General features: G+C 41.5%; 1 protein-coding gene across 1 annotated transcript in view; it reads right to left on the minus strand.

Annotated features, from left to right (window-relative positions):
* The window catches only part of LOC146360994 (NALCN channel auxiliary factor 1-like), a 49,313-nt gene extending 29,524 nt beyond the window's left edge, over positions 1 to 19,789 (minus strand). Inside the window, exon 1 of the mRNA XM_084921198.1 lies at positions 18,549 to 19,789. Within this exon, the coding sequence (XP_084777324.1) occupies positions 18,549 to 19,235 (687 nt within the window). The 5' untranslated portion in view covers positions 19,236 to 19,789. The remainder of the gene's footprint in view (positions 1 to 18,548) is intronic.
* Positions 19,790 to 23,408: the final 3,619 nt, after the last annotated feature.

Here is a 23,408-nt window from a genome sequence, read left to right on the forward strand (position 1 = left end):
CCTCTCCTTGGCTTTTCTGCCACCTTTTGTACTGTGCATAATATAGTTCATTTCAGAGCAGCGAGGGAAGCTGATGAAATCACCACTGCAGCAAATCCTGAATGAAAAGCTGCTGGTTCTTCCGAACATGGTATGTGCCGTCACTGCAGATAGTAAAGCTAAGTAAATTAGGTTTCACTGTATCCTACAGGGCTGCATTTTTAAAAACACAAAAACCATTATGCAATCCTATAACTCACAGGCTGGCAGTGTACTCTGTGATACTGTAAATCACCTTACTGTAAAAAAGAAAAAAAGAAACTGTTGCTGACTGTCACACTATGCTCTAATAAACAAAACTCATGTCCAGAGACTGACAATTCATTTACCGGGACAGACATGATCCTCAATCATCCTAATGGGCCACACAGAGCTTAACAGAGCCTTTTACCCAGTTCACTGTACTGTATATACATGCACACCTGGCTTAAAAAAAAAAAGGGGGGGGGGGGGGGCAGCTAAAGAGAGCAGTACCTGACTAAAGGGAAAGGCAGATAATTCCATTAGTGCCAAGTGGTGGGGAACTTAAGATGTGATCATCTGAAGGCAGCACTCAGGATCGCTTGTCATCACTCTTCATATATGACACCACCACAGAAAACACCGTTAAGTGCTTCATAAACAAGGGCACCACCACCCCCACCACCCTGCACCAAACAGGCATTTTCCAGATTAGTTAAATACCATAATGTAATATAGCACAAAGGGACTGGGATATGCATTCAGGCTTATATCAGCCCCTGTAAAAATAATCCATTTAAATACCTATGCAGACAATAGCTCTGTTAGACTAATTGATGCCATGCGCTTAAATGAATGGAGGCATTTGCCTGACCCTTAGGTGTTTCACAGGAAAAGAACATCCTGCTTGAAATGTCTTCATTTTCTCATAATTACGTAGCCAAACTAATGAATGTTTTTACTATAATTAAATTTTGGTTGTTCCATTATTGCTTAATCAGGAGAACAGCTTGGCAAGTAAATGCAATCCATCTCCAGGGAGGATTTTTGATGTGTCACTATAACGCATCTGTCTTTTCTTTGGGGCATACACTTTTTTTTTAATCTTTAAACTGGAAGTAGCAGATCATTTTCACATTGAATAACTCCAAAGCTATAAGAGTATTATTAAGTGTCCATCTGATCCGCACTTGACTATGACCAAACAACTAAGGCTCCAGGTCATCTGGTCAATTGTTGGCCAATAAATGCTGATCTGGAATCATTCTTATTTATTAGAATGCAGGAGAAAACCATTACATTAATAGCTTTCCAAGTTTTATTCTTTTCTCTTTTTTTTGCAGTGGGAGGAAGAGACTAAGCACCTGTTACAAAAAAACCCCACATATTCCCATACCCTTAAATTAACCCTACCTTATGGGGACTGCAAGGTCTAACTTCTAACTTAAAGCTTTGCACGGTTGGCTCAAAATTCACTAACACCATATCAGAAAAGTTGCTGGTTGCATCTTGTTAAAACAGACAACCGAAAAATATCAAGTCTAAACTTTGCAAAAAAACCCACCAGTTTGTCTATCAGGGCATCAATCACCAACATATCATCTAAAAACAGACTAGCATCGCTAGGATGTTCAGACAACTTGGTGCTTGGGACTTTGAATGGTTTGTAGGTGTGATCTGCAAATGTAACATGGATGTTAAAGCTGAGCAGAGAAAATATCAGCTTTTTTGTTAAACTGACCTGACTGGTGGATTTGCTCGTCAGATCAGGAGAGCGACCAGGCAGATGTTTTCCACATTTATGAGGTTGGGCACTGTGAATTTCTCTTGCACAGATCATCCAAGTGCCAAGGCATCTTAGTGACCATTGTGCCACTGTGACCCAGCACATGTTGAACTTTAAATGGGTTTTGCAGCCACAAAAACAAAATTCCATCCCTTTTGATGTTTTGACACACTGGGAGAAATCCAATACTCGCCACAGAGGTGCAAGTGGAAATAGGCAAAATGGGATTTCAACAGGAGCAGCACTGAAATCAATCCAGAGGTGCATGGGAAGATGACTCTAAAGGGGACGTTGGCCCAATTTAAAATGAAGCTGCCTCTGTGGGTAGGTGCACTCTGGTCTCTTCAGTCTGTCATTTGATTACATTATAAATAAGCTAACTGAAACTAATAGGCTAGCATGCAGTGTTCATTTAGTGCACTGTGGCTGCTGTGGTTCCTTCCTTGAATATTTACATTTATATTTACATTTAATTAAATAAATAAAAGGTTAGATCTGTTTTGTTTTTTTCAAACTATCATTCCAAAAACCTCATATTCTCTTTCCCCTCACCCCCCAACCGCTCACAGCAGGACTTTCAGATTATTATGCATCATGTTGAGGCTCTCTTTGAAAGTCGAAACAAAGATGGCGACCTGCCCACAGTCAAAACAGAAAACACAAGCAGCAAAAGAAACTTTTTACCTTTTGTTATCTTTGCACTAAAATAGACCAGGGGTGTCAAATACGAGGCCCCGGGGCCAGAATCAGACCCCCGGGGCCTTGTATGGAAAATATAGCGGACATAGATTTTGGACTTTTAACTATATTTTCATAAGTTTTACAGTGTTTCCTACTGATAAAGACCTCCACCATTACAATTCATTCTACACCAAAACAATTAAGTAACAGATAAACAAAAACAATGGAATCACAGGAAAGTTCCTGTTTCTACTTTAGAAATTTCTGCTTTTTAGAGAAAAAGAACATTTTCTGGGCAGTGAACTACCAGAACTTTATCTGTAGTTTAATACAGGTATTTATTTACTTATGACAGATTTTTTGCACTTACTACAGCAGCATTTACTGAGATGTACTGCTGAAATTGCATTTCTTTTTATATTAAATGGGATTAAATGCGTAGTTAAACATCTTCACACTGACAGAAAGGGGACTTTCTTTGGTTCAGCCCACTTAAGATCAAAGTGGGCTGCATGAGGCCCACAATGTAAAATGAGCATCAATGAGACTGACAAAAGACTGTTAACCCTTTTTTATTTTTAAGCTACTGACCATGGGCGGGCGGCTCATTTTACAAGCACTCTTTAACTGGCATTAACTCCAGTACTGTTTGTGCTAGAGTCAAAAATTAAATGTTTTGGGAAAAAAGACAAGGCGAGCTTTACAGGGATATTCGGTGTATCATGGTAGCACAAAGCATTCACAAGGTATGTTTATCTGAACAGATAAACAGAAAAATCTGCTCTGCCTAGATTTTACCATGTGTGTCTCAGATTACTGTAACTCCTCAACTCTTTTGAGAGAAAATTCTAATTGTTCCTGAAAGATCAGAATTATTTTGTAATTTTACAGCCAAAATTACAAAAAATTAAAATACATTTAAAAAAGTAACAGGGATCTGTAAGAGACATGGGTGATGCCTTCAGAACAACAGTAAATATTTACAACACCCTTTAGGTTTATTAGAACCCAGGTGTTGTTCAAAGACCCTTTTAAATGCCAGGGGTCCAAACTGGGGCTAGAGCCGGTGTAACGAGAACTGGTGTTATAGTAAATTTATAGTGCTCCAAACCAAAGCACTGAAATATTTAAATTTCCACTCCCGTAATCAAACATGATCTAGCTATGATTACTTTAAGCCTTTGCCCTTGATTTGACAACATTAGGTTATGTCAGAGAAATGACTCCATGTGTCATATCTAATTGAAATGCCACAGAGGTTGAATGAGGCCTATTGAGTGGGTAATCCACGTGAGCCCCGTTTAGCCCAGTGCAGTTTTTCCTCTTTCCCAGCCCTGCCGCTATCTCCTGTGATCTCATCGGATCTGCTCCCTGGACACTCAAAAACAATATGGAAGTGCCGCCGTGCACTGCAGCAGCTGGCCTCCCCTCTCTCCTCTCCCTGGCTCATTAGCATTCTGCTCAGGGATCAGCCCATTCATAAAAGGGGGCGTCGTGGAGTGGGCCAGGCATCTTGAAGGGACAAAACCTCTCCAAGGTCAGCATTCACAACCACCGCAGGAAGGCACAATGGCGGAAATCACTCGTGAGCGCTTCCATCCGTGGCTTTAGTGCAACCTAGACAGGCGAACAATGCAATGCACTGCAACAGTCTATCATTCGTCAATGCACAGGAGGCTCAGTGAGACTGTAACAGACTCACACGCACCGTGTTGGCTAATATGAATAATAAATAAAGGCTAACAAAGGGGAAAAAAAGCATGTGTGATCACAGGATATTCATGCAGATGAGTTAAAGCACATTAACACTGCAACATAAGGGAGAGATCTGTGGATGAGAGAGTCTGTATCTATGTCTTGCTGTCAAGTAGGAGGTACTGTGGGCTGAGCGAGAGAGCGAGTCAGAGCTGCAGCAGCACCCGTATGTGAGCCACTTCCACTCCGAGAGCCGTCATAATCACTGCTGGTTTGATGTATACGCACAGAGTCACCGCTACACAAAGAATCCATCTGTAAGCTGATTTCAAAATAAAGCCAACACAGTAAGGGATCTGCACAGTGATACTGGCCCTTACCTGATGAAAGGATAACGATTTTTCACAGAAAATTAGGTGACAGGTGATGCAGTGTCTGGCTGGAGTTTGCCCCCTTTTTCCCATATTTCTGTAAAATCTTATTTTGTACAAAATAAGACAATTCAAGAGACAGCCTCAATTACTGAGAAACTGCATCAGACATTTTATCACATTTATTGAAGACTAAATGAGTAATTCATTAGAAGAGAAAATAATAAGCAGTAAAGTAAAGAGTAGTTCCTTTTTTCCCACAGATGTCTTGGTATCCCAGCCATCCTCGGAAAGGTAGCAATGCATCTTTTTTGCCAGTTCCAGGGGTCATTTGTTCAAGAAAGGCTCCACTTTGCACAGTAAAATGCAGCAAATAAATACATCAAATTCCACTGAAATTTTAGTTACTCTAAATAATAAATGCCAACGGGAACAAAACAAATAATTTAAACTTGTATTTGCAGTTTCTACCTACTTTATTTGCCCCAGTTTCGCTTCAGCTCAGTGTGAGAGTCTTAACTTTGCATGCTGCTGTCGTTTAGGCAAGCTAGTTTGTCTTGTCTGTGCTTTCACACAGATGCACAAATGCCACTCAACAACATGTGAGTGAGGCAGAGTAAGAGAAGTCAATGGTAGAGGCACCGACGGAGCCTTTCATTCATGCCAACTCACATGACCAGATTTAGCGGTTAAGTCAGATTCTGCTGCAAACATACAACGATCCTCTGCTTTGCCTTCACTATACAATGCTAGTGCTAGTGCTAGCAATCCGTTATCACCCATATTGAGATTTCTGGATTGGGATCAGAATATCCTTTCCAAATATCAGCATTCTTAGTCCATGTGTCCATTTGTCCACCAGTTATTCAACTAAAGCAGAGGCAGTAGTCAGTCGACATTTTTTCTTTGCTGTCACCATCTTCTTATTTTGAAACCGGACAGGACAACTGAGAGGATCTGACTGCGAAGCTCAGAGGCAAGTTGTTGGCTATTCAGCATAACATTAATAACCCTCCATTCTGACTCTGAGGATTTAGAAAACAAATCAAGTTTTATTCAACATGACCTGAAACTAGCGATTGAGCACTAGGGGAGGGAATATTTGGATCGCCCCTGTTCACCATTAAAAAGTATGCTGTCTTTAAAGACTCCCACGATGGCTTCACTTTCAGAACAGGAATCTACATCCATCTGTTACACTGTATTAGATCCCGATCGATATAGGATTTTTAATCCCAATTTTGTGATTAAAAATTAGATATGTCAATATATTGGCTAACATTTGTTTTTCTTTCAGATGCACAAAAAATAAAAAGATTTTCCTGCATATAAATGTAATTATTTATATACTCATTTACGCTCGGCCTGGATCAGCTGGTTGTGTTTGTCCAAACATATGTGTTGCTAACAGGAGTGCCTCTGGTGGACAAACTATGCAAAGCCAATACTCATAACATAGTTGAAGGGTGTTTATCCTGTCACTTCTTTCATTTTCATGTATTCACTGGTGTAAATGCAGATACCAATAAACTGGCAAATAGCTAAGATCAGCTAATATTATCGGCCTGCAGAGAAATTGGTCTTGTTTTGCTGTCTAAGGGCTAACACAGGGACACAGCTGACCAGATACTTTTACAACCATGCCTGCAATCAAGAGAAATAATATGATAAATTACATGCAATATGGATCATTCTCAATTGAGCAAGGTAATTATGAAAAACAACAGCTAAGATAGGTGGGACAGTCTTTACAGGACAATTTCATCTTAAAATCAGATGACTGTGTGAAAGGAGAAGTCCATCCAACATATAGTAAAGTAAAAGTATCACACTGGTTTTAATGTATATTCAACTGTGATGAGATTTTGCTGATTTCTTCTTCAAAATGTAGTGCATAATCCTTTTCCAAACCCTAACAGGAAAACACATTACTTCACTGAGCTCCATCTGTGTTTAGGTTTAGTTTCAAGGCCCCCCCATCTGAGAGCTGATATCCTTGTTGTTACACATCATTTGCTGCACAATTGCATAGCTGTCCATGTTGCAGGTTGAGAGATAACAGATGAGGCGGCTGATACTCTAACACCGGTCTCTTTATAAACTGTACATGCCCTCCTCTGAAACACACGTTTGTTCCCAGATCGAATGGCACAATCAGACAGGTTCAGATAATAACGTGATGTCTTCACTGAGCTCAGCAGCTGCCCTATTTTGGTCAGAGGAGCTGCCCACTATCAAATGAAGGACGTGTGAACATGCAGCGCTAGGCTCAAATCAATAGGGATCAACCTCTTGATATCGCTGCCACCCGTCCCTGAGATCAATGCAGATGTGTGCGGTTGACAAGGATGTAAAGAGGGAGGATGCTGTGGATGCTGTCCTCCTTTCCATTTGCACACAACACCGGCTAAGATTAGACTTTCAATCGGACCTGAAGGGAGGGGCGGAGGAGATGAATTTGTGGAAGGACTGGTCAGGGATTGTGTTCTGAAATGATGAGGTGTAGTACAAAAAGCAGCCAAATAACCAGCAGCAACAGAGCAATAACAGAAACCCTAGTACAAGCAGGAAAAGTTTTTCACTTCCACAGACTCTGTGATTACTTTCCATGCAGGTGCCGAGAGTTCTGCTTTCAAATCCACAAATGAGTAAAATTACCCAGGAGGAACAACGGTGCAGACCCCTGTGCCATTAATTCATTATTCTTCCCGAAGCATATTTCCCAGCGATTCAGTAAAAAACAGCAGATACTTTTGTGTCGTTGCGTCAAGAACAGAGGAAATTTTGAAGATGCAGAGGTCCAAATTAAGATGAGATTAGCCTAAGGGCTTTTTTATTGAGGGCCTCCTCAAGAAATTTTTATTTCATTTATCACTTACACATTTTTGCATCTTTTTGGATGATTGTGATTACAGTAATAATAAAAAACACAAACAGACTACTGAGTGTGTGTAACTAGCCAGCTGACTGAGTTATTGTTGTGAGCTGATAAGGCTCAATAATAAAAGATAAAAACTTTTCCACTGCAGATGTGTGAAGTGCATGACTTTATGGTTTTCAGGTAAAAACATCTGTTAACATTTAGAAAGGCCTCAAAAAGTAACACATCACACCACAATCTGAAGAAGCTGAGGAACAAAGTGTGTGACATCTATCAGTCTGGAAATGGTTACAAAGCCACTTCTAAGGCTTTGGGACTCGAGCAAACCACAGATGGAGCCACAAATCCACAAATGGAAAAAACTTGGATTATTGGCAGACTTTTTCAGGAGTGACCGATCTCCAATTACTCCAAGGACTCTGCGACGACTCATCTACAAGGTCACAAAAGAACCCAGGACAACATCTAAAGGACTGCAAAGTGAAAACCACTGCTGACCAAAAAGCAACGCAAAGGCTCGTCTCACATTTTAGACGTTTGGGGAAAATATTCCATAAGCTGATGAGACAAAAGCTGAACTTTTTGGAAGGTTTGAGTCCCGTTGCATCTGGTAAAAAGCTAACACAGCATTTCATAAAAAGAACATCAGACTAACAGTCTAACATGGTGGTTGCTTTGCTACTTCAGGACTTGGAGGACTTAGTTTAACTAATGGAATGGAACTATTTATTCTGCACTCTACCAGAAACTCAAGGAGAAAGTCCAGCCATCAGTTTGTTCCCTGAAGCTCTTCCTCTTCTCCTTTTCAGGGTCATGGGGTGGCTGGAACCTATTCCAGCTGTCTTAGGGTGAGAGGCAGGGTACACGTCACCAGTCTGTCACAGCGCTAACACAGAGACAGACAGCCATTCGCATTCAGATTCACACCTCTGGGCAGTTTCAAATGACCAGTTAACCTAACCCCACTACCTGCTTGCCTTTAGTCTGTGGGAGGAAATCAAAGTACCTAGAGAAAACTCACGCAATGACGGGGAGAATGTGCAAAGTCCACACAGAAAGACCCCGGCCTCATGGTGGAGCACTGGTTTAGCTTCAGCTCAATGAGATGAGCAGGTGTTCTAAGAGAAGGAGGCGTGAGTTTGAATGTTACCCGTGGCAACATATTTTCGGGGCAGAGATAGCTCTGTAGGTAGAGTGTTTGCCCCAGGTTTGAGAAGGTTGGGGGTTCAAATCCACTGAACGGCTACCCTGAGGTACCCCTGAACAAAGTACTGTCTCTACACACTGCTCCCTGGGTGCTGGATTGGTGGCAGCTCACTGAGTGAATGGGGTTAATGCAGAGGACTAATCCCCTATGGGATTAATAAAGTATACATTATTATTATTATTATTATTATTATGAATTGAACTAAGGACCTTCTTGCTGTGAGGCAACAGTGCTAACCACCGTGCCACCACCATGCTGCCCGGTGGATATATCATTATGGTTCATAATTGCTTTCACTTCCAGCACTGTTCAACGTAATACATTAAAACTACCTGAAAAGCAGTATTTAATTGTATTAAAGAATTCTTAATGGAGCATTATTTGGGTGAATATAACGCATCCTTTTACTTAAGTTTCTGGCTTAAACTATGCACTTGGATGCAGGCTCATCACTTCTGGTGGGAAATCGCAGAATTGAAGATTAAAAACATGTATAAAAGCTGGAAATGAAGATAATAGAGCCCTTCCGAAAGGTGTGCGGCCCCACTGGGATGCTTCCTATTTTGCTCAGTTGGATTACCTTTCATTACAAACAACAAAACATCAGGATTCTGAATCAAACCATGCATCATTATGTTAGTATATTTTAAGCAAAAGTGCCAACATTTACTGTTTAAAGTCCCAGTTTAACGTCCCCTGTGTGGCTATAAAGGTGAAAAACAACTTCTAAACACGTCTAAGGCAAACCAGACTGTACTTACAGTGACAAAATAACCCATCACATATCACCAAATTCAAACAGTGCCAAATCCAGACTTGAACACTGTGTATAAAAGATGTAGATGTAGCCCTTTGTGGCTTTAGTGAAATCGTTGACTACCAACAAATAGGAAGGTGGGGGAACCCTACATCAGGTGGGGCAAAGAATTACTTAGTAGTAATTAGTAAGTCGCATAATAATTTGTTTTGTCATCTCCAGTAGATTTTTCTTTGTCTGGGCTGTGATCAGTTGACCTGTGATAATACTGCAATATTCACTGCTCTTTGTGCATTCAGCCAGCTGCATTCAACAAGAATCACATTGCTGATTTTTCAATTAATAAGCTCTATAAAAACTGGGTGAATCTAATTAACATCACCACCTTAAATATAAGTTAGTGTCTGCTACCCTTGATGTAGCCTAGCACTGACCTGAGAACCACAGCCAGCTCTGTACCAGTCACTGCAGTAAACTTCTCCACAGTACTGCAAACTAACCTGCACAAAACTGCCTGGTACACTATATCCATGCAAGCTTTGCAAAACTCCAGCTTAGTATGAGTTTGTATAATAATTCCACAACACATCTGAATTGAAAATCTCCAAAGTGAAATAATACGTCGCTTGTAAGCTTTCATTTTCCAGTTTATCAAACTTCACTTGCTGTGACTCCATAAGCTTTGAAAATAATCTCCTCTTCCTCTCCTGTCCTGGCTTTCTTGCATCTTTATCTCTTAGAGTGGAGCACATTAACGTTTTGAGCAGACACACTGCGCAGAAAGAGTTTGTGTGTTTGGTGATTTATTTGTTGAGCTGTTTGAAATGTTACATTTGAAATGACCTGCCACTTAAGAAAACACTAATCCATTAATGCTTGCTCCTCTTCTATATTCCAGGCTACATGCGGAATACCACAACTCCAGCTTTATTTACATCTGCCCCATGAAGGCATCGCAGAGATGAGAAGGGGGAAAAAGTGTGTAACCATGCTGTGGGTATTATTTTCTTATTACTGAGCAAGTAACTCCATGCAACTGGAAATAAGGCCAGGCTCATTAAAATGAACGCATTCAACAGTAATTTGCACGTCTTTAACGTTCGAGCCAACTTTAGCCTCTGGATCAAGGCCTGAAAAGTGAAGCCATTGTGAAAGTGCCTAAAAAAGCCATCTATTTCCACTGTGAACGACTATCTTTGAACAGAGGAGGTGGCTTGCGACACCAACTGTCTGCCATCTATAATCCAGTTTTGAGATCCCTTCCAAGACACCTTAACACCCACTCACATCCTGGGCCATTTGACCTCACATGATAGGGTGGGGCTAGGTTTCACAATGGGTTCACCCGAAACCTTGGCTGATTGTGACCTACACCTGTTTTCACACCCTGGCTCATGTGATTAGGAAGATGATCAAAATCGGGGACTCTCTACCAGTTGCTCTTAGAACTGAAGAAGCTTCTCAGATGAAACGTCTTCAAGAAACTTAAATGCTTTGCTTTCCAAGCTCCTTAAATGCCTAAAACCAGCATTCTTATTACAAAAAGTTGTATAGATGTTTACAGTGAAATGTTTATGGGCTCAGACACAAGTTTGCAGTCTTACTGAATCCAACATGATGCTTGTTAGGACAGTGTAAGGAGAATTCAAATTTGATTATAGGGCAGCACAATATGGCCAAAAATATTTATCACAATATATATTTGCAAATTTGCGATAACAATATAACTGACGATATAATTGACGCAAGACAAAATACTTTACAACTTCACAACTTTATTAGTGCAAAAAAATCCCATCAATGTATTTTCACTTAAACAAGCAGCTGGTTTATGTGCATTAAAGCTATATACAAATTTAACAGTGCAAATGCAAATTCCTTGCTGATAATTTAACCAAAAGACATTTCCAGGGGAAATGGGCCATCATATCCTGAGCATATCCTAACCATGTATAATATCCACAAAACTTAAAAAGAGGTTATACACACACAATACAGTAATATTATGTTGAAGCACAGTACGTATCACTCCGCGAGGCTCCCGACTATGGTAGCAGTAATGCTCCGACAATCCATCAAGCAGTGCGGCTTTGTAGCTTAGCAAAGTCGTACTAAAACATTTTTGACAGATTTTTTACCACATAAAATTGATTCGGGGTCAGTAAACACAACCAGAATTACATAAATAAGGCACTCGGGATTATAAGGGGCACGGTCGATTTTTCAGAAAATCAAAGGACTGATTTTAAGTGTGTCACATTTTCCAAAAAACACGGTAATAACAACGGCTCGCTAGCATGCTCTACCAAAAATAGTGCTTTGTTGTGTATCTGACGGAAGAAAGCCAAACCAGTTCCACACCACTGTAGTTGCAGCATTTTGACAAACCAATTCTGGTTCATCTGTTTCATTCAACGATCCGCTTCCGCCCTTCTCATTCTCCGTCGCCGCCATGCTTTTTCCGCCATGTGCGTATGAAAACAAAGGCACTGCGCATGCATGTTTTACCCATATTCTGTCGCGATTTTTCATTTTCTTATCATTGCCCAACATTATTACCGTGAACGGTATGATATGGTCCAGCCGTATTTGATTAAACAAACAACGTAATTGGCCATAACTGGTGAAGCCAAAACCCGAAATATCTCTAATCCATGAAAGATATTTGGAGCTTCTGAGCCTCTAAAGCAATGCCAATACAGAAGTGTTGCTAACCTGCAATCTTTTTAAAAGATCAAAAGTAAGAATGATGGCTGAAGATGAAATTCCTCAATCTGAACAAAAGCAAAACACAAACTTGGAGGAAACACCCTTAGCCGATTACTGTCATCCGGTTGCAAGGAACCTTGTTGTGATTTTTGACAGTGTGATAAATAGATTAGTTCTCTTGTTAAGATCAGCTTCTTTCAACTAATGCATGAATTATGCTTTAACTGGAAACTGTACTGTAATTGTGACATAACGGGAAACTCCTTTTAGCTGTAAAGCTGTAAACTTCCAAATAACCTCACGTGCACTTCCTGAGAAAGACGTTGATTTCCTGCAGAAGTCTATATCAAGTTCAGGCTCCTCAGTGAGGTTACCTTTACCTACGTCGTGCCACATGATTTTGAGAGAATAATCCAGTCATTATCACCTCCAAGCAGCAGCTCACCTATACTGGCCTCCTTCCTCTGGCTTCCAGTACATTTCAGGATCCAGTTTAAAATTTTATTGCTTGTTTTTAAGGATCTCAGTAGTTTGGCGCTCCCTCACTTAACAGAACTTTTGAAGGCATACAATCCTGCAGTAGCACCAAGGTCTGTGCTCTTTCTAGATGCAGGCTTGAAAGCAGAGGCGAGAGAGCCTTTTCGGTGGTGGCTCCTAATCTTTGGAACAACTTATCTTTTCACATAAGAGCTGCCAAGTCTCTTAATCGTTTTAAAACACTTTTAAAAACCCATTTGTTCTCACTTGCTTTCAGGTCTAGTTGAGCAGATTACTCTGGCTCTTCTTATGCAAACTGTTTTATTTACTTATTTTGTTTGACTTACAGTGTATCTTTATGGTTGCTTTGATGACTGTCACACACACACATATATATATATATATATATATATATATATATATATATATATATATATGTATTTACAGTGTACATTCTGTATAGCTTTTACAGCACTTTGGTCAATTGAGGTCATTTAAAATATGCCACACAAATGAACTTTCTTGAGAATTCCTCTGGTTTCAATAAGAAGTCTGGTTTTATAGAGATCTATGGTTACAATGAGTCTCTGGCTCCCTCAAACTGTGACCTCAGTAAAGATTTTTCTGACGAGTTCACAGAGTCAATCTCTAGTTTCAACTCTTACTGAACATAGCATGATGTTCTTTTTTAATACTGTCCAGAATCGAGTTGCGAGGAGGCTGGAGCGTGTCCCAGCACTGGGAGGGAAGGAGACAGGGTACACCCTGGATAGGTCACCAGTCTCACAGGGCTAACACAGAGACAGACAACCGGTCTTCTCATTTTCCCAGCTTTTACAAAACTTACTGAACACCACTTTAAAAACAAGGCTCATAGCAAACTGTGAGTTTTGTGCACCTGCTTCGAGAGTAGGGAACACCCTAATTAATGTGACCCCTTGCCTTTGTTAGCTAACAGTCATTTTCCAGTCAAATGCTTTCTGGAGAGCTTCGCTGTTTCCTGTAAAACTCTGACTGAGTCTGACATTTTGGTTCACGCTCGAGATGAAAAAAAAAGAAAAAAACAAAAGCTGGAAAATACCGCTGCTCAGTGCATCTGCCCCGGTTTGTATGTTCTAAGCCCGCCCTGCTGTCAGGATGAATGGTGGGTTTTCACAGAGTCCGATGATGGAGGATCCCATTGTGAGGAACAGCACACTGGCCGTGTCTGCTGTGTGATGTTTCACCTCAGGCGAGAGGAATCAAAGCACCACCTGCGGACCACTGGAGACACTCCTGCACAACAAACGCGACTCTCAAATATCCTCGCTCGAAATGTCAGAGACTGTTCTGCAGCAAACGCCTGCTGTACCTGTCTGCACTGTTAACTGTGCACCAGACAGTGATTCAGGCCCCTGTTTGTTTAATGTTTTCACACTTTTCCGTCTGAGCGGGCACACAAGTTGAACCGCTAGGTTTCTCCGAGGCAGGTAGCCATTAACTCAACAAGAGCTCGATATTATCCTTTGAGTCATGCTGCTCTTTCCGTACCATACGGAGGACTCGGGCAACCCTATAATCTAGAAGGTGACTGAGAAGGGTCATTGTTAAAGAAATTAGCAGCTTGACTAAATGACTGTTTGTCAGAGGTGAGTGTGAAGAATGGGCCTGAAGACTGGCAGTGGCTAAAACATGAAATCATGAGCAGGGCTTGAGTTCAGCAGGGGAGAAGAAAGAATGTCAGACATGGCGGCTGGAGTAAAACGCACAGCCGTCTCACACTTATGGCAGGAAACTTCAATATTCCAGCAAGATCAGCTGTTTATTTTCCTTTACACTGTGACTCTACATTCTTATTTTCTCCAGATATCATTTAGTCCAACTCGTGGACCTAACAACCTCCTTAACACTCGTATTATCAATGACACCCACAGCCTGGCTGATGAAGCAAGTATGGCAGTCTAGTCAACTAGCCTTATACTCAGATATGATTTTGCTAGTGACATACAGTGAGTCTGCTGTAACTTATCTACACTGCACAAATCTGGTGATGGTTGGTTAGTAACATTAAACTCATAAAGTAATGTGAAAATGGACAGCCAAGATGCCAGATCAGCCCTGGGTGTTTGGATAAAACAGCTAGCTTTGTCCACTCAAGACAGTATTTTTCCATTTGAGCAAGCACACTAGCTTTAGTTAACATTAGTCTGAAAAACAACAGCACTGAGTCAGTTCTGAGCCGGGAGAGAGAAAAAATTCTATATGAATGAAACACACTGCTGATGTTGCTGTTGGCTTAGCCGGGTTTAGCCGGTTAGGTCAAACCGGTTTTGGTAGATAAAACTGGCTTTCTTTTAGCTAATATTAGATCACTAGGGATAATCCTGGCAACTAATCTTTTACTTGAAAAAATCAATTAGGCTAAACGACTAGTCTTACACTAAGAAACATTCAGATATAAAGTTCAATTTGAGAATAATTTAATGCCAAAAACTGTTTAAACAACGGCATTTGAATCCATTAATATATGACTTCTTCAATAATGAACTATGCGACGTAACTGGCCCATTATGAGTGTTGTACATAATACTCCAAACAGACAGGGAAGAAGAAAAACACATAAAATAAGCTGATGTTAAATATGATATGAAAAGATATTACTACAAAAGATGCTCGTGCACTACTGAAATATTTTTTGAAAAAAACAAAAAGTCAGGAGGCAACAGCCTCAGCTGGCTCCTTTCAATGTGGAGGACTACTCTGCTCTACTCTGAGCATCTCCCAATTGACTGAACTCCTCACCCTATCGCTGAGGGAGAGCCCATCCACCCTTCGGAAAAAGCTCATTTTCACCGCTTGTATCTGTGATCTCTAATACTGTTGACAAAAAGATCCATTCATGGTGTTTCTTAAATTCAGTGCTCTATCTGGTGGCAGCTGGCTGCATAACATTTAGGACTGGGCATCAATTCAAATGTTAACAATTAGATTTAACGACTAGTACGTCTGGTCCCGACTACTGACAACAGCAACCATTAGTCGCTTAGTCAACTAGTTCTGCACATCCCTGTAGCTAACATTAGCTTGACTGCTAACACAGACTTGATACCCAACTTAGCAACTGATACTGTCAGTAGCACTTTGAAGCCAATTGTTGGCGCTGCGAGTCAGCCATTTGTCACTCAGGTTAGTGGACTCTTTCTACGCTACTATTAGCTAGTAACGCTCACTGTTGATGCTGGCATCAACAAAGAGGCAGTGCAGCAGGGCACTTAGTAATGAGCATAAGTTTTGCATCCTTTGGAAGTTCGACCTGAATCCTTTGTAGAAAAGTCACTCCACTGGCTGTTAAGAGTCAAGAACAGTATAATTTTACATAACTAAGTTATTACCCATGTGTGAATGGTTAAATTTTCACACATTGTAAAATTTTCAGTGTACCCTGGTACATTTACCTAACATACATACAGAAATAGAAATAGTGGTTACAATTACTCCTAAAAGTGGTGGGAATGCAGACAGATTACTGTTAAAAAGAAGAGCATTTTGGATTCATACACTAGAAATTGAAGAATTGAAGAATGAATGTTGAGCTGCTTCCTGTAGCCTATTATAATAACCGCCTACTGGGATTTCCATTTTATGGATGCCCCTTTCACGGATTAAATTTGATGCCATTCAATTTAAACATTGTGCATTTTGCTCACTTGTATAGACTCAGTTGGCTGCACAGGGTCAGAATGTTATTCTGTATATGAGTTTGCATTTATTGTACATTTGTACATCTATTTATACAAACTGCTCAAATATATTTTAATGAACAGCTTCGTACTAATGTTTTTTTTAGGCATGTTTGCTATTGTTCCCCTTATTGTAAGTATTGTAAGAGTTTTAACTGCAGATGATGAAACCTGACTTTTTTTTTCCTGGATCACATTCCAGTGTGGTTAACCTCGAGATGCTTGTTGTCACACAATTGTGTGTAGCTTTTGTTGATCCTCACGTGCACTAAAAATGCATAAATTTTGTCCAGCTAAAAATACTAAGCAGAACAATAAATCCATTCAGTTTGTTCTTATATTGTCATAAACTAGCCTCTGATACAGGCTTTGAGACTTGGAATTGGTCTCTGTGCTACTTGTATCTTTTATCCAAAAAACACCCAATGTGTCTTTAAGTGTCTTGCTCAGCAAAAAAAAATCTATCAGATGCATTTTTTGTATGTATTTTTGTAGCTAATCCAAATATGTATCGAGATCCCACAAATACTCGAAATATAAAGAGACATGTAACAGCAGAGTGAATATGGAGCCTGGCTTTAAACACTGACAGCAAAACTGTCAAGAAAGAAAATAAATACTGATCCACTGTTGTGCAGGAGATAAATTCAAGAGCAGCTTCCTCCAACGCCTTTCTGCACTCAAAGAATCAGAGTGTTTATATGCAACAATATGCATTATCGTACCTAAAAAAGGCTGCTGTCTTTACCAGCATTAAGACATTCAATAGAACAGAGACATAAAGAAGAAAGTGAATCATAGTTTGCTGACTGCAAATGCACACAAAAGGGATTTGGTTTGCCTTTTCACATTTCCTTCCCCTAGATCCTAGCTACTTTTTCCAAACTAGGCCCCGCTCCTGTGCATGCCACACATTGGGTCTGTATAAGCAGGCAGATGGCCTGGTTAGATTTTTCACTTGACGCCTGTGCTTGTGTCTCTGCCGCTGGTTGGGTGAATGGAGGCCATCTGGGATTGGCCAGGGCTTCTGTGAATGGAGCTGGGGAGCGCCATTCAGCACTGTGGACAGCTCCATGGTGCTGAACCGACTGACTGTCAGAGGCAGCTCTTAACCGGGCACCCATTACAGCCCACATTAACCTCGCCGTGCTCTGTCAGGAGATGGTAAACGATCAAACAGTGGAGCCAACGCGAGGCCGTTTGCTTGTGTGTGTGTGTGCGGATATGGAGATAAGCAAACAGCAGCGGGAAGGAGACTTCCGGCACATTAGGCAGGGAAACCACCTCTTGACTGTAATGAAACACTCTTGATATGGAGTGGGGCAGTGGTGGTGAACACCTGGCAGACTGCAGCAACACACAAACACACACACGGGGATCCTAGAGTTGTTTGCATAAGGTGCCTGCCTCATTCCTGACCATTAAACTGTTAGAAGGCCATAAAACTGGAGTGTCAACCATGCGGCACAGTGGCCAAAAAAGGGCCGAGGAAGGGTCTGATCTGGCCCTGCTTGATGGCTGGTACATAATTACTCCAATTTTTTGGTCAAATGAGCTGCTAAACATGCTGGCAGCATCTGGAAATTTAAAGCACTTCTAGACTTCAAGTAGTAAAATACTGCTGTGTAGTTCCAAAGACTTATGCGATTTTGATTTCAACTGATTAACAGAACAGACAAAGACAACCTGGGCTGTTAGAAAACGCAGGACTCATTAAATGTGCGTTTCCTGGGGGGGAGCCAATAAGGGAGACCAGAATACAATGATCAGCAGCGGACTGAGCCACCTGCTCAACCAGGTGAGCTACAAGGGCACCTGTACATTTAAAGAGCAGACACATTTTTTTTGGAGGGGTGGGTAAATTGGACCACTGCATTAAATTATCCAGTGGTCTTACTTAACCATAGGCGTTCTCCGGTATTATGAAGTGCACAAGCTTGTAAAAGGGAGGACTGTGGGGATGGGGCGCGCACACAGGAGTAGGGCCTCCATCTGCACATTAGCATGGGGCCTAAACACGATGAGGAGATGAATGAACATGAGGCCCAGAGCCGGGAGTCTCCTTGAATCTGTCATCCGTCTCCATGGCGACAAGAGGAGGAGGAGGAGGAGGACCACAAACTGGCATCTATCCGGGCCCAAATCAACAGATGGCCACCACCACATCACCCCCCTCTCCCCAACACCCTCCCACCCCATCCCTTTTGTTTGTTTGTTTTTTTCCTCTCTTTTCTTGCAGGTTTTATTTGTTTGTTTGCAGCCTACCTTGCACTGCTCCATGCACGTCCTCACCGAATATGCCCCCGGCTCGTATTTTTGTGTGAGGAGCTCAAAGTCCTCGTATTTCTCCTGGGCGTGCTGGTCGTAGCGCTGGTACGCCTGGACGCACAGACTGCAGCGGTTCGCGTCGCCGTCGCCGAGCGCGTCGAGGCTGCAGTTCAAATTGTCCGGACTCGTCGAGCCGTACAACAAATCCAGCAGGGAGTAGGAGTTACAAAAGGAAAGGTACAAATTGCTCATATTTACAGCCCGCGTCCCCTCTCTGTCGGAAAGGCCCCTGCACAACTCGTCGGCATCCAAGAAAGTAAAGCAGTCGTTAGATAAACTATCCCGGTGGCAAGTTTCGAGCCGCCACAAATGTTTGGTAGAGTTTCCTATAAAAATATCATCTGGGTTTCCTCTGAGGCTGCTGTGTGCTGAGTATGTCTGAGGTGACAAAGGGTGGGTGGATGCGAACTTGTCCCGGGTCCGGGCCAGCGTGGCCTCGGCGCAGAACCACAGGTGATCAGAGAGGAGGATGGTTAAGAATAAGAGGGATGCCAAGGACAGTCGCCATCTCTGCGCCCTCTCTGAGTCGGTGAATGGCTTTTGGTTGTCGCGGGGGGGCTCTAGCCAGATTTGGAAGCCGTCGTCATCTTCTTGCTGCCAACACGTCCCAGCACCCCTGGTCATATTTTGGGAACCGGCCGACTCCACCGTGGGGGCTCCTCTGCCGCAACAGTCATTGACGTCGGGTCCGCTTCGCGTTTTCCTCCCCTCAAGTGTCGGGCGGTGGGTTGTCCCGGCTTGCCTTTGCTATCAGCGGTAATTCCCATTAAAAGGAGCGTGGGTCGGTTGGGAAATCAAACGCTGGCGACCACGGGCCGCATCCTCCATGGCTGACCGGTGAAGCCGCTGTCCTCCCGCCCGCCCGCCCCGAGCTCTCCTCCGCGCCGCGCCGCTCCGCTCCTCTGCGTAGCCTCGCTCCGTTTTTAGAAACACTTCCCGACGCGTTTACGTTTCCCCCGGCCTCGGTCGTGCAGGGACAAAGGCGCTATCCTCTTCCAACATGGCGAAGCTGTATGCCTTTGTATCGGCGGATGGGCCTACAGCCTGTGACAGACCTCTTTTTTTCTTTTTCAAGCCCTCACCATCCTCAGCTCGCTGCCGTTGTCAAGTTGCCGCCATGTTCGCTAAGAGATGCTGTGTGTTTGCTGGAAGCTGGGTGAAGGCGGCGACGATAACGGTCGGCATTTCCGGTCACGCCGCTCAAAATAAAGGCTCGTTTTAGTCGTTCCTAGTGATTCATTTTAACAACTTTCCCGCTTTTTAGACATTCATGACACGCGATGCTTCCAAAATGAGGGTTTTTTGTTTTGTTTTTAAGGCTACTGATTTTTTTTAAGAAAATGTTTATAAATCAACACAACTTAAAAAAAATCAAACAATAAATAAATTAATAAATTAAAACAAGAAATAAAGAAGTAAAATTAATTTAAAATATAAAGTCTTCTGCCTTGGATCCACTTTAGATTTATTCTGGAAGCCTTCAACCACACATTCCATCGTGGGCGATCGTGGCTCAAGAGTTGGCAGTTCGTCTTGTAATCGCAAGGTTGCCGGTTCGAGCCCCGGCTCGGACAGCTTCGGTCGCTGTGTCCTTGGGCAAGACACTTCACCTGCCGCCTACTGGTGAGGGGCCGATGGCGCGATATGGCAGCCTCGCTTCTGTCAGTCTGCCCCAGGGCAGCTGTGGCTACACCTGTAGCTTGCCTCCACCAGTGTGTGAATGTGAGAGTGAATGAATAGTGGAATTGTAAAATATATAAATCCAATCCATTATTATTATTTAGAAAATGTTAAACTACCAATACCCAACCTCTTTATTTAAATGAAATGAAGCAGGAAAAGAATGTTTCAAGCAAAATAATGAAAGTCAAAAAAATAACACAATAATTTGAAAAGTTATTTAACAAACCAAGGCACAATCATATTATTATTATTATTATCATTATTATTATTAGTACATTACAAATACAGAATATCACATTTAAACGTTGAAACCTAGCATGTGTTTTATTTTGTCGGTAATTTCGATTAACATCCGGTATGGTGCTACTTAATTAACGCGATTTGACCAAACATCTTCAGCTCTGACGTTATGCGCGCGCACCACAGTCGCCGCATCTCTCTGTGCAAGGGCGCATCAAGTCAAACAGACCGTGCCAAAATTTCACCAGAAATATTCGAAGTGTAACTTCAGAATTAAAGCTCTGAAATGAAACTCTTTAAAGAAAAGAATATTGCTGGGCATAAAATTCATAGAAATGTAACTAAACTAATATAAGTATAGGGACTTAGCATTTTATGTGTGAGTGTTCTGTATCAATTATAAGTCGTTCAGAAGCTTTTCTGAAAACTATTTTATTTCTTATTGGACTGGACATTTCAGACAGGTTGGTCACGTGGTTTTTATCCTCTGACAAGAAACCGCTGACATGTGTCTTAGGGCTAAACCGCCAACAAACAACTCTAAAGCCTACTAAAACACACAGTAAACAAATAATGAAAAAAGCTAACTGAACTTGGTTGTAGCTTTTAAATCAGAATACATTAATAACTGATCTTTTTTGTCTAAACCTCTAACTCAGCGGTCCCCAACCCCCGGGCCTCGGACCGGTACCGGTCCGTGAGTCGTTTGGTACCGGGCCGCGAGAGTTGAGGCTCAGGTGTGAAATGTATGGTTTTCAGGGTTTTTATCGTTTTTATCGTTAACTCGGTTTTCCTTGGTCTTTTCACGTGTGTTATGAATAAATCTTCTTTTTTTCGGTACCGGTACTAGTTTTATTTTGTTGTATTTGTCCGCGACACCTTAAAGGCCGGTCCGTGAAAATATTGTCGGGCATGAACCGGTCCGTCGCGCAAAAAAGGTTGGGGACCGCTGCTCTAACTTATTGATGACTTATTGGTGCCTTTGTTCTCAGTATGTTTATGCTCTACTTCACTAGAGTAGCTTTGCATGATTAAGCGTCAAAGCAAGTGGTTCATCTATTGTCTTGTAGCTACTCTCCTGTAAGCCAACTTTCTTCTTTTTTTTTTTAAATTATTTTATTTTTTGCTTTTAAATTAAACACATCATGCTTATACAGATTCAACTGAGGACAATTACTACATTTAGCAGTTGTGAACTTATAAGCATGGAAAAAAAGAAGAAAAAAAAGGAGAAAAAAGAGGAAGAAAAAAATTATAGCAATATTAACTAAATAAAGAGTAAAATAAAATAAAATAAAATAAGAAAATTCATGCGGGGTGTGAGGCATGAATTATGATCAGTTAATTTTTAAGAATTCTAGAAATGGCTGCCAAATCGTACAAAAACTCGCCAGTTTCCCCTTTCTATCAAATCTTATCTGTTCCCCCCTGGCCACAGACACCATCTCATTAAGCCACCTTTTAAAACACGGGGCCGAAGAAGACCGCCACTGTAAAAGAATAAGTTTCTTTGCCACCAGCATACCCATTGTAATTATCTGTTTTTGTGAAAAGGAAAAAGATTCGATTGATGCAAATGATCCATAGCCAGTGTACCATCAAGTGGTACCTTTTTCTTAAATTGGTTTGAAAACCACGTAAAAATTTGGCTCCAAAAAGTTTTCAAGACAGGGCAATGCCAAAATAGATGTGCAAGGGAACCTTCACCGATATTACATCTATCACATAAGGAGGATACAGAATTATAGATCCGGTTAAGTTTAAGTTTAGAAAAATGTAATCTGTGAATGACTTTAAACTGGATTAATTTATATCTGGCGTTTATTGAGCCTTTCTGAATATTGGACAAACAGTTTGACCATTGGTCTTCAGACAGAGGAACACCGAGGTCTTCAGCCCATGTACTCTTAATTCGATCAGAATCAACTGGGATTGTAAAGCACTTGACAAACTGAGATATCAGATATTTAAAATCTGCTTTCCAAATTATATCAAAGTAAGTATGACTTAGTGGCTTCAGTGGAAAGTCTAAAAAGTTTCGTTGAACAAAATTCCTTATTTGAAGATAACAAAAAAAATGTGATTGAAGTAACTGAAACTTTTGTTGAAGTTGAAGGAAAGACACAAATTTGTCATCTATATATAAGTCCTCAATGCATTTCAATCCCTTGCCAACTTTCTTCTGATTGGCCAATTCTTGCAAACAGCAGGTCAGAACCATAGCTGGACTGGCCATCAGCCCACCGGGCAAATGGTGATTTTTCGTTTTTATGGGCCGATGATTTTTGATTTTTTTTTGTAGTAATGGTATAAACAATGAAAGGCCAGATGCTGGCAGATGTGTAAAAATAACTCAATTGTTTGGTGGTGGCTATGGCGGAGCTTCAACAGAGGCCAGCAGGTGGATGAGGGAAAGGGGAGGCAGGAGGAGGAGAGATCCGAGGCGGCTGCTGGTGCGAGTGTCAGGTGAACTGAACTTCAGGTAAGAAGTTATGACCTGCAGTCTATCTGGGTCAGATATAACCCAAGTTTAGGTGTAGTTTATTTTCATTGTGCTGACTTTTTATAGTCAGTTACAGTAACTCGTACTGCGTACTAGCTAGCATGACAGAGCTTATATAGAGCTGCTGGGTGGGTGCAATGATGTTACTGATAGTGAACTTTATTTCATTCACAAGGTTAGTTAGTAGAGTTGCCAACCGTCCCTTAAAAAATGGAATCGTCCCGTATTCAGAGAAAATATTACGGGTTTCGTATTGAGCCGAAAAGGAACACAGTTTGTTCCGGACTTCAGCTAGAATGGAAAAAGACGCAAAGCTGGAGTTATTCTGCGTCTTTACGCTGTCAGCTGTTTCTTCTTCTCTCATTCTCTCT

The sequence above is a fragment of the Perissodus microlepis genome, chromosome 23 (genome assembly GCF_051167445.1).
Source record: "Perissodus microlepis isolate ML-2025 ecotype Zambia chromosome 23, ASM5116744v1, whole genome shotgun sequence".
Taxonomy (NCBI): Eukaryota; Metazoa; Chordata; class Actinopteri; order Cichliformes; family Cichlidae; genus Perissodus; species Perissodus microlepis.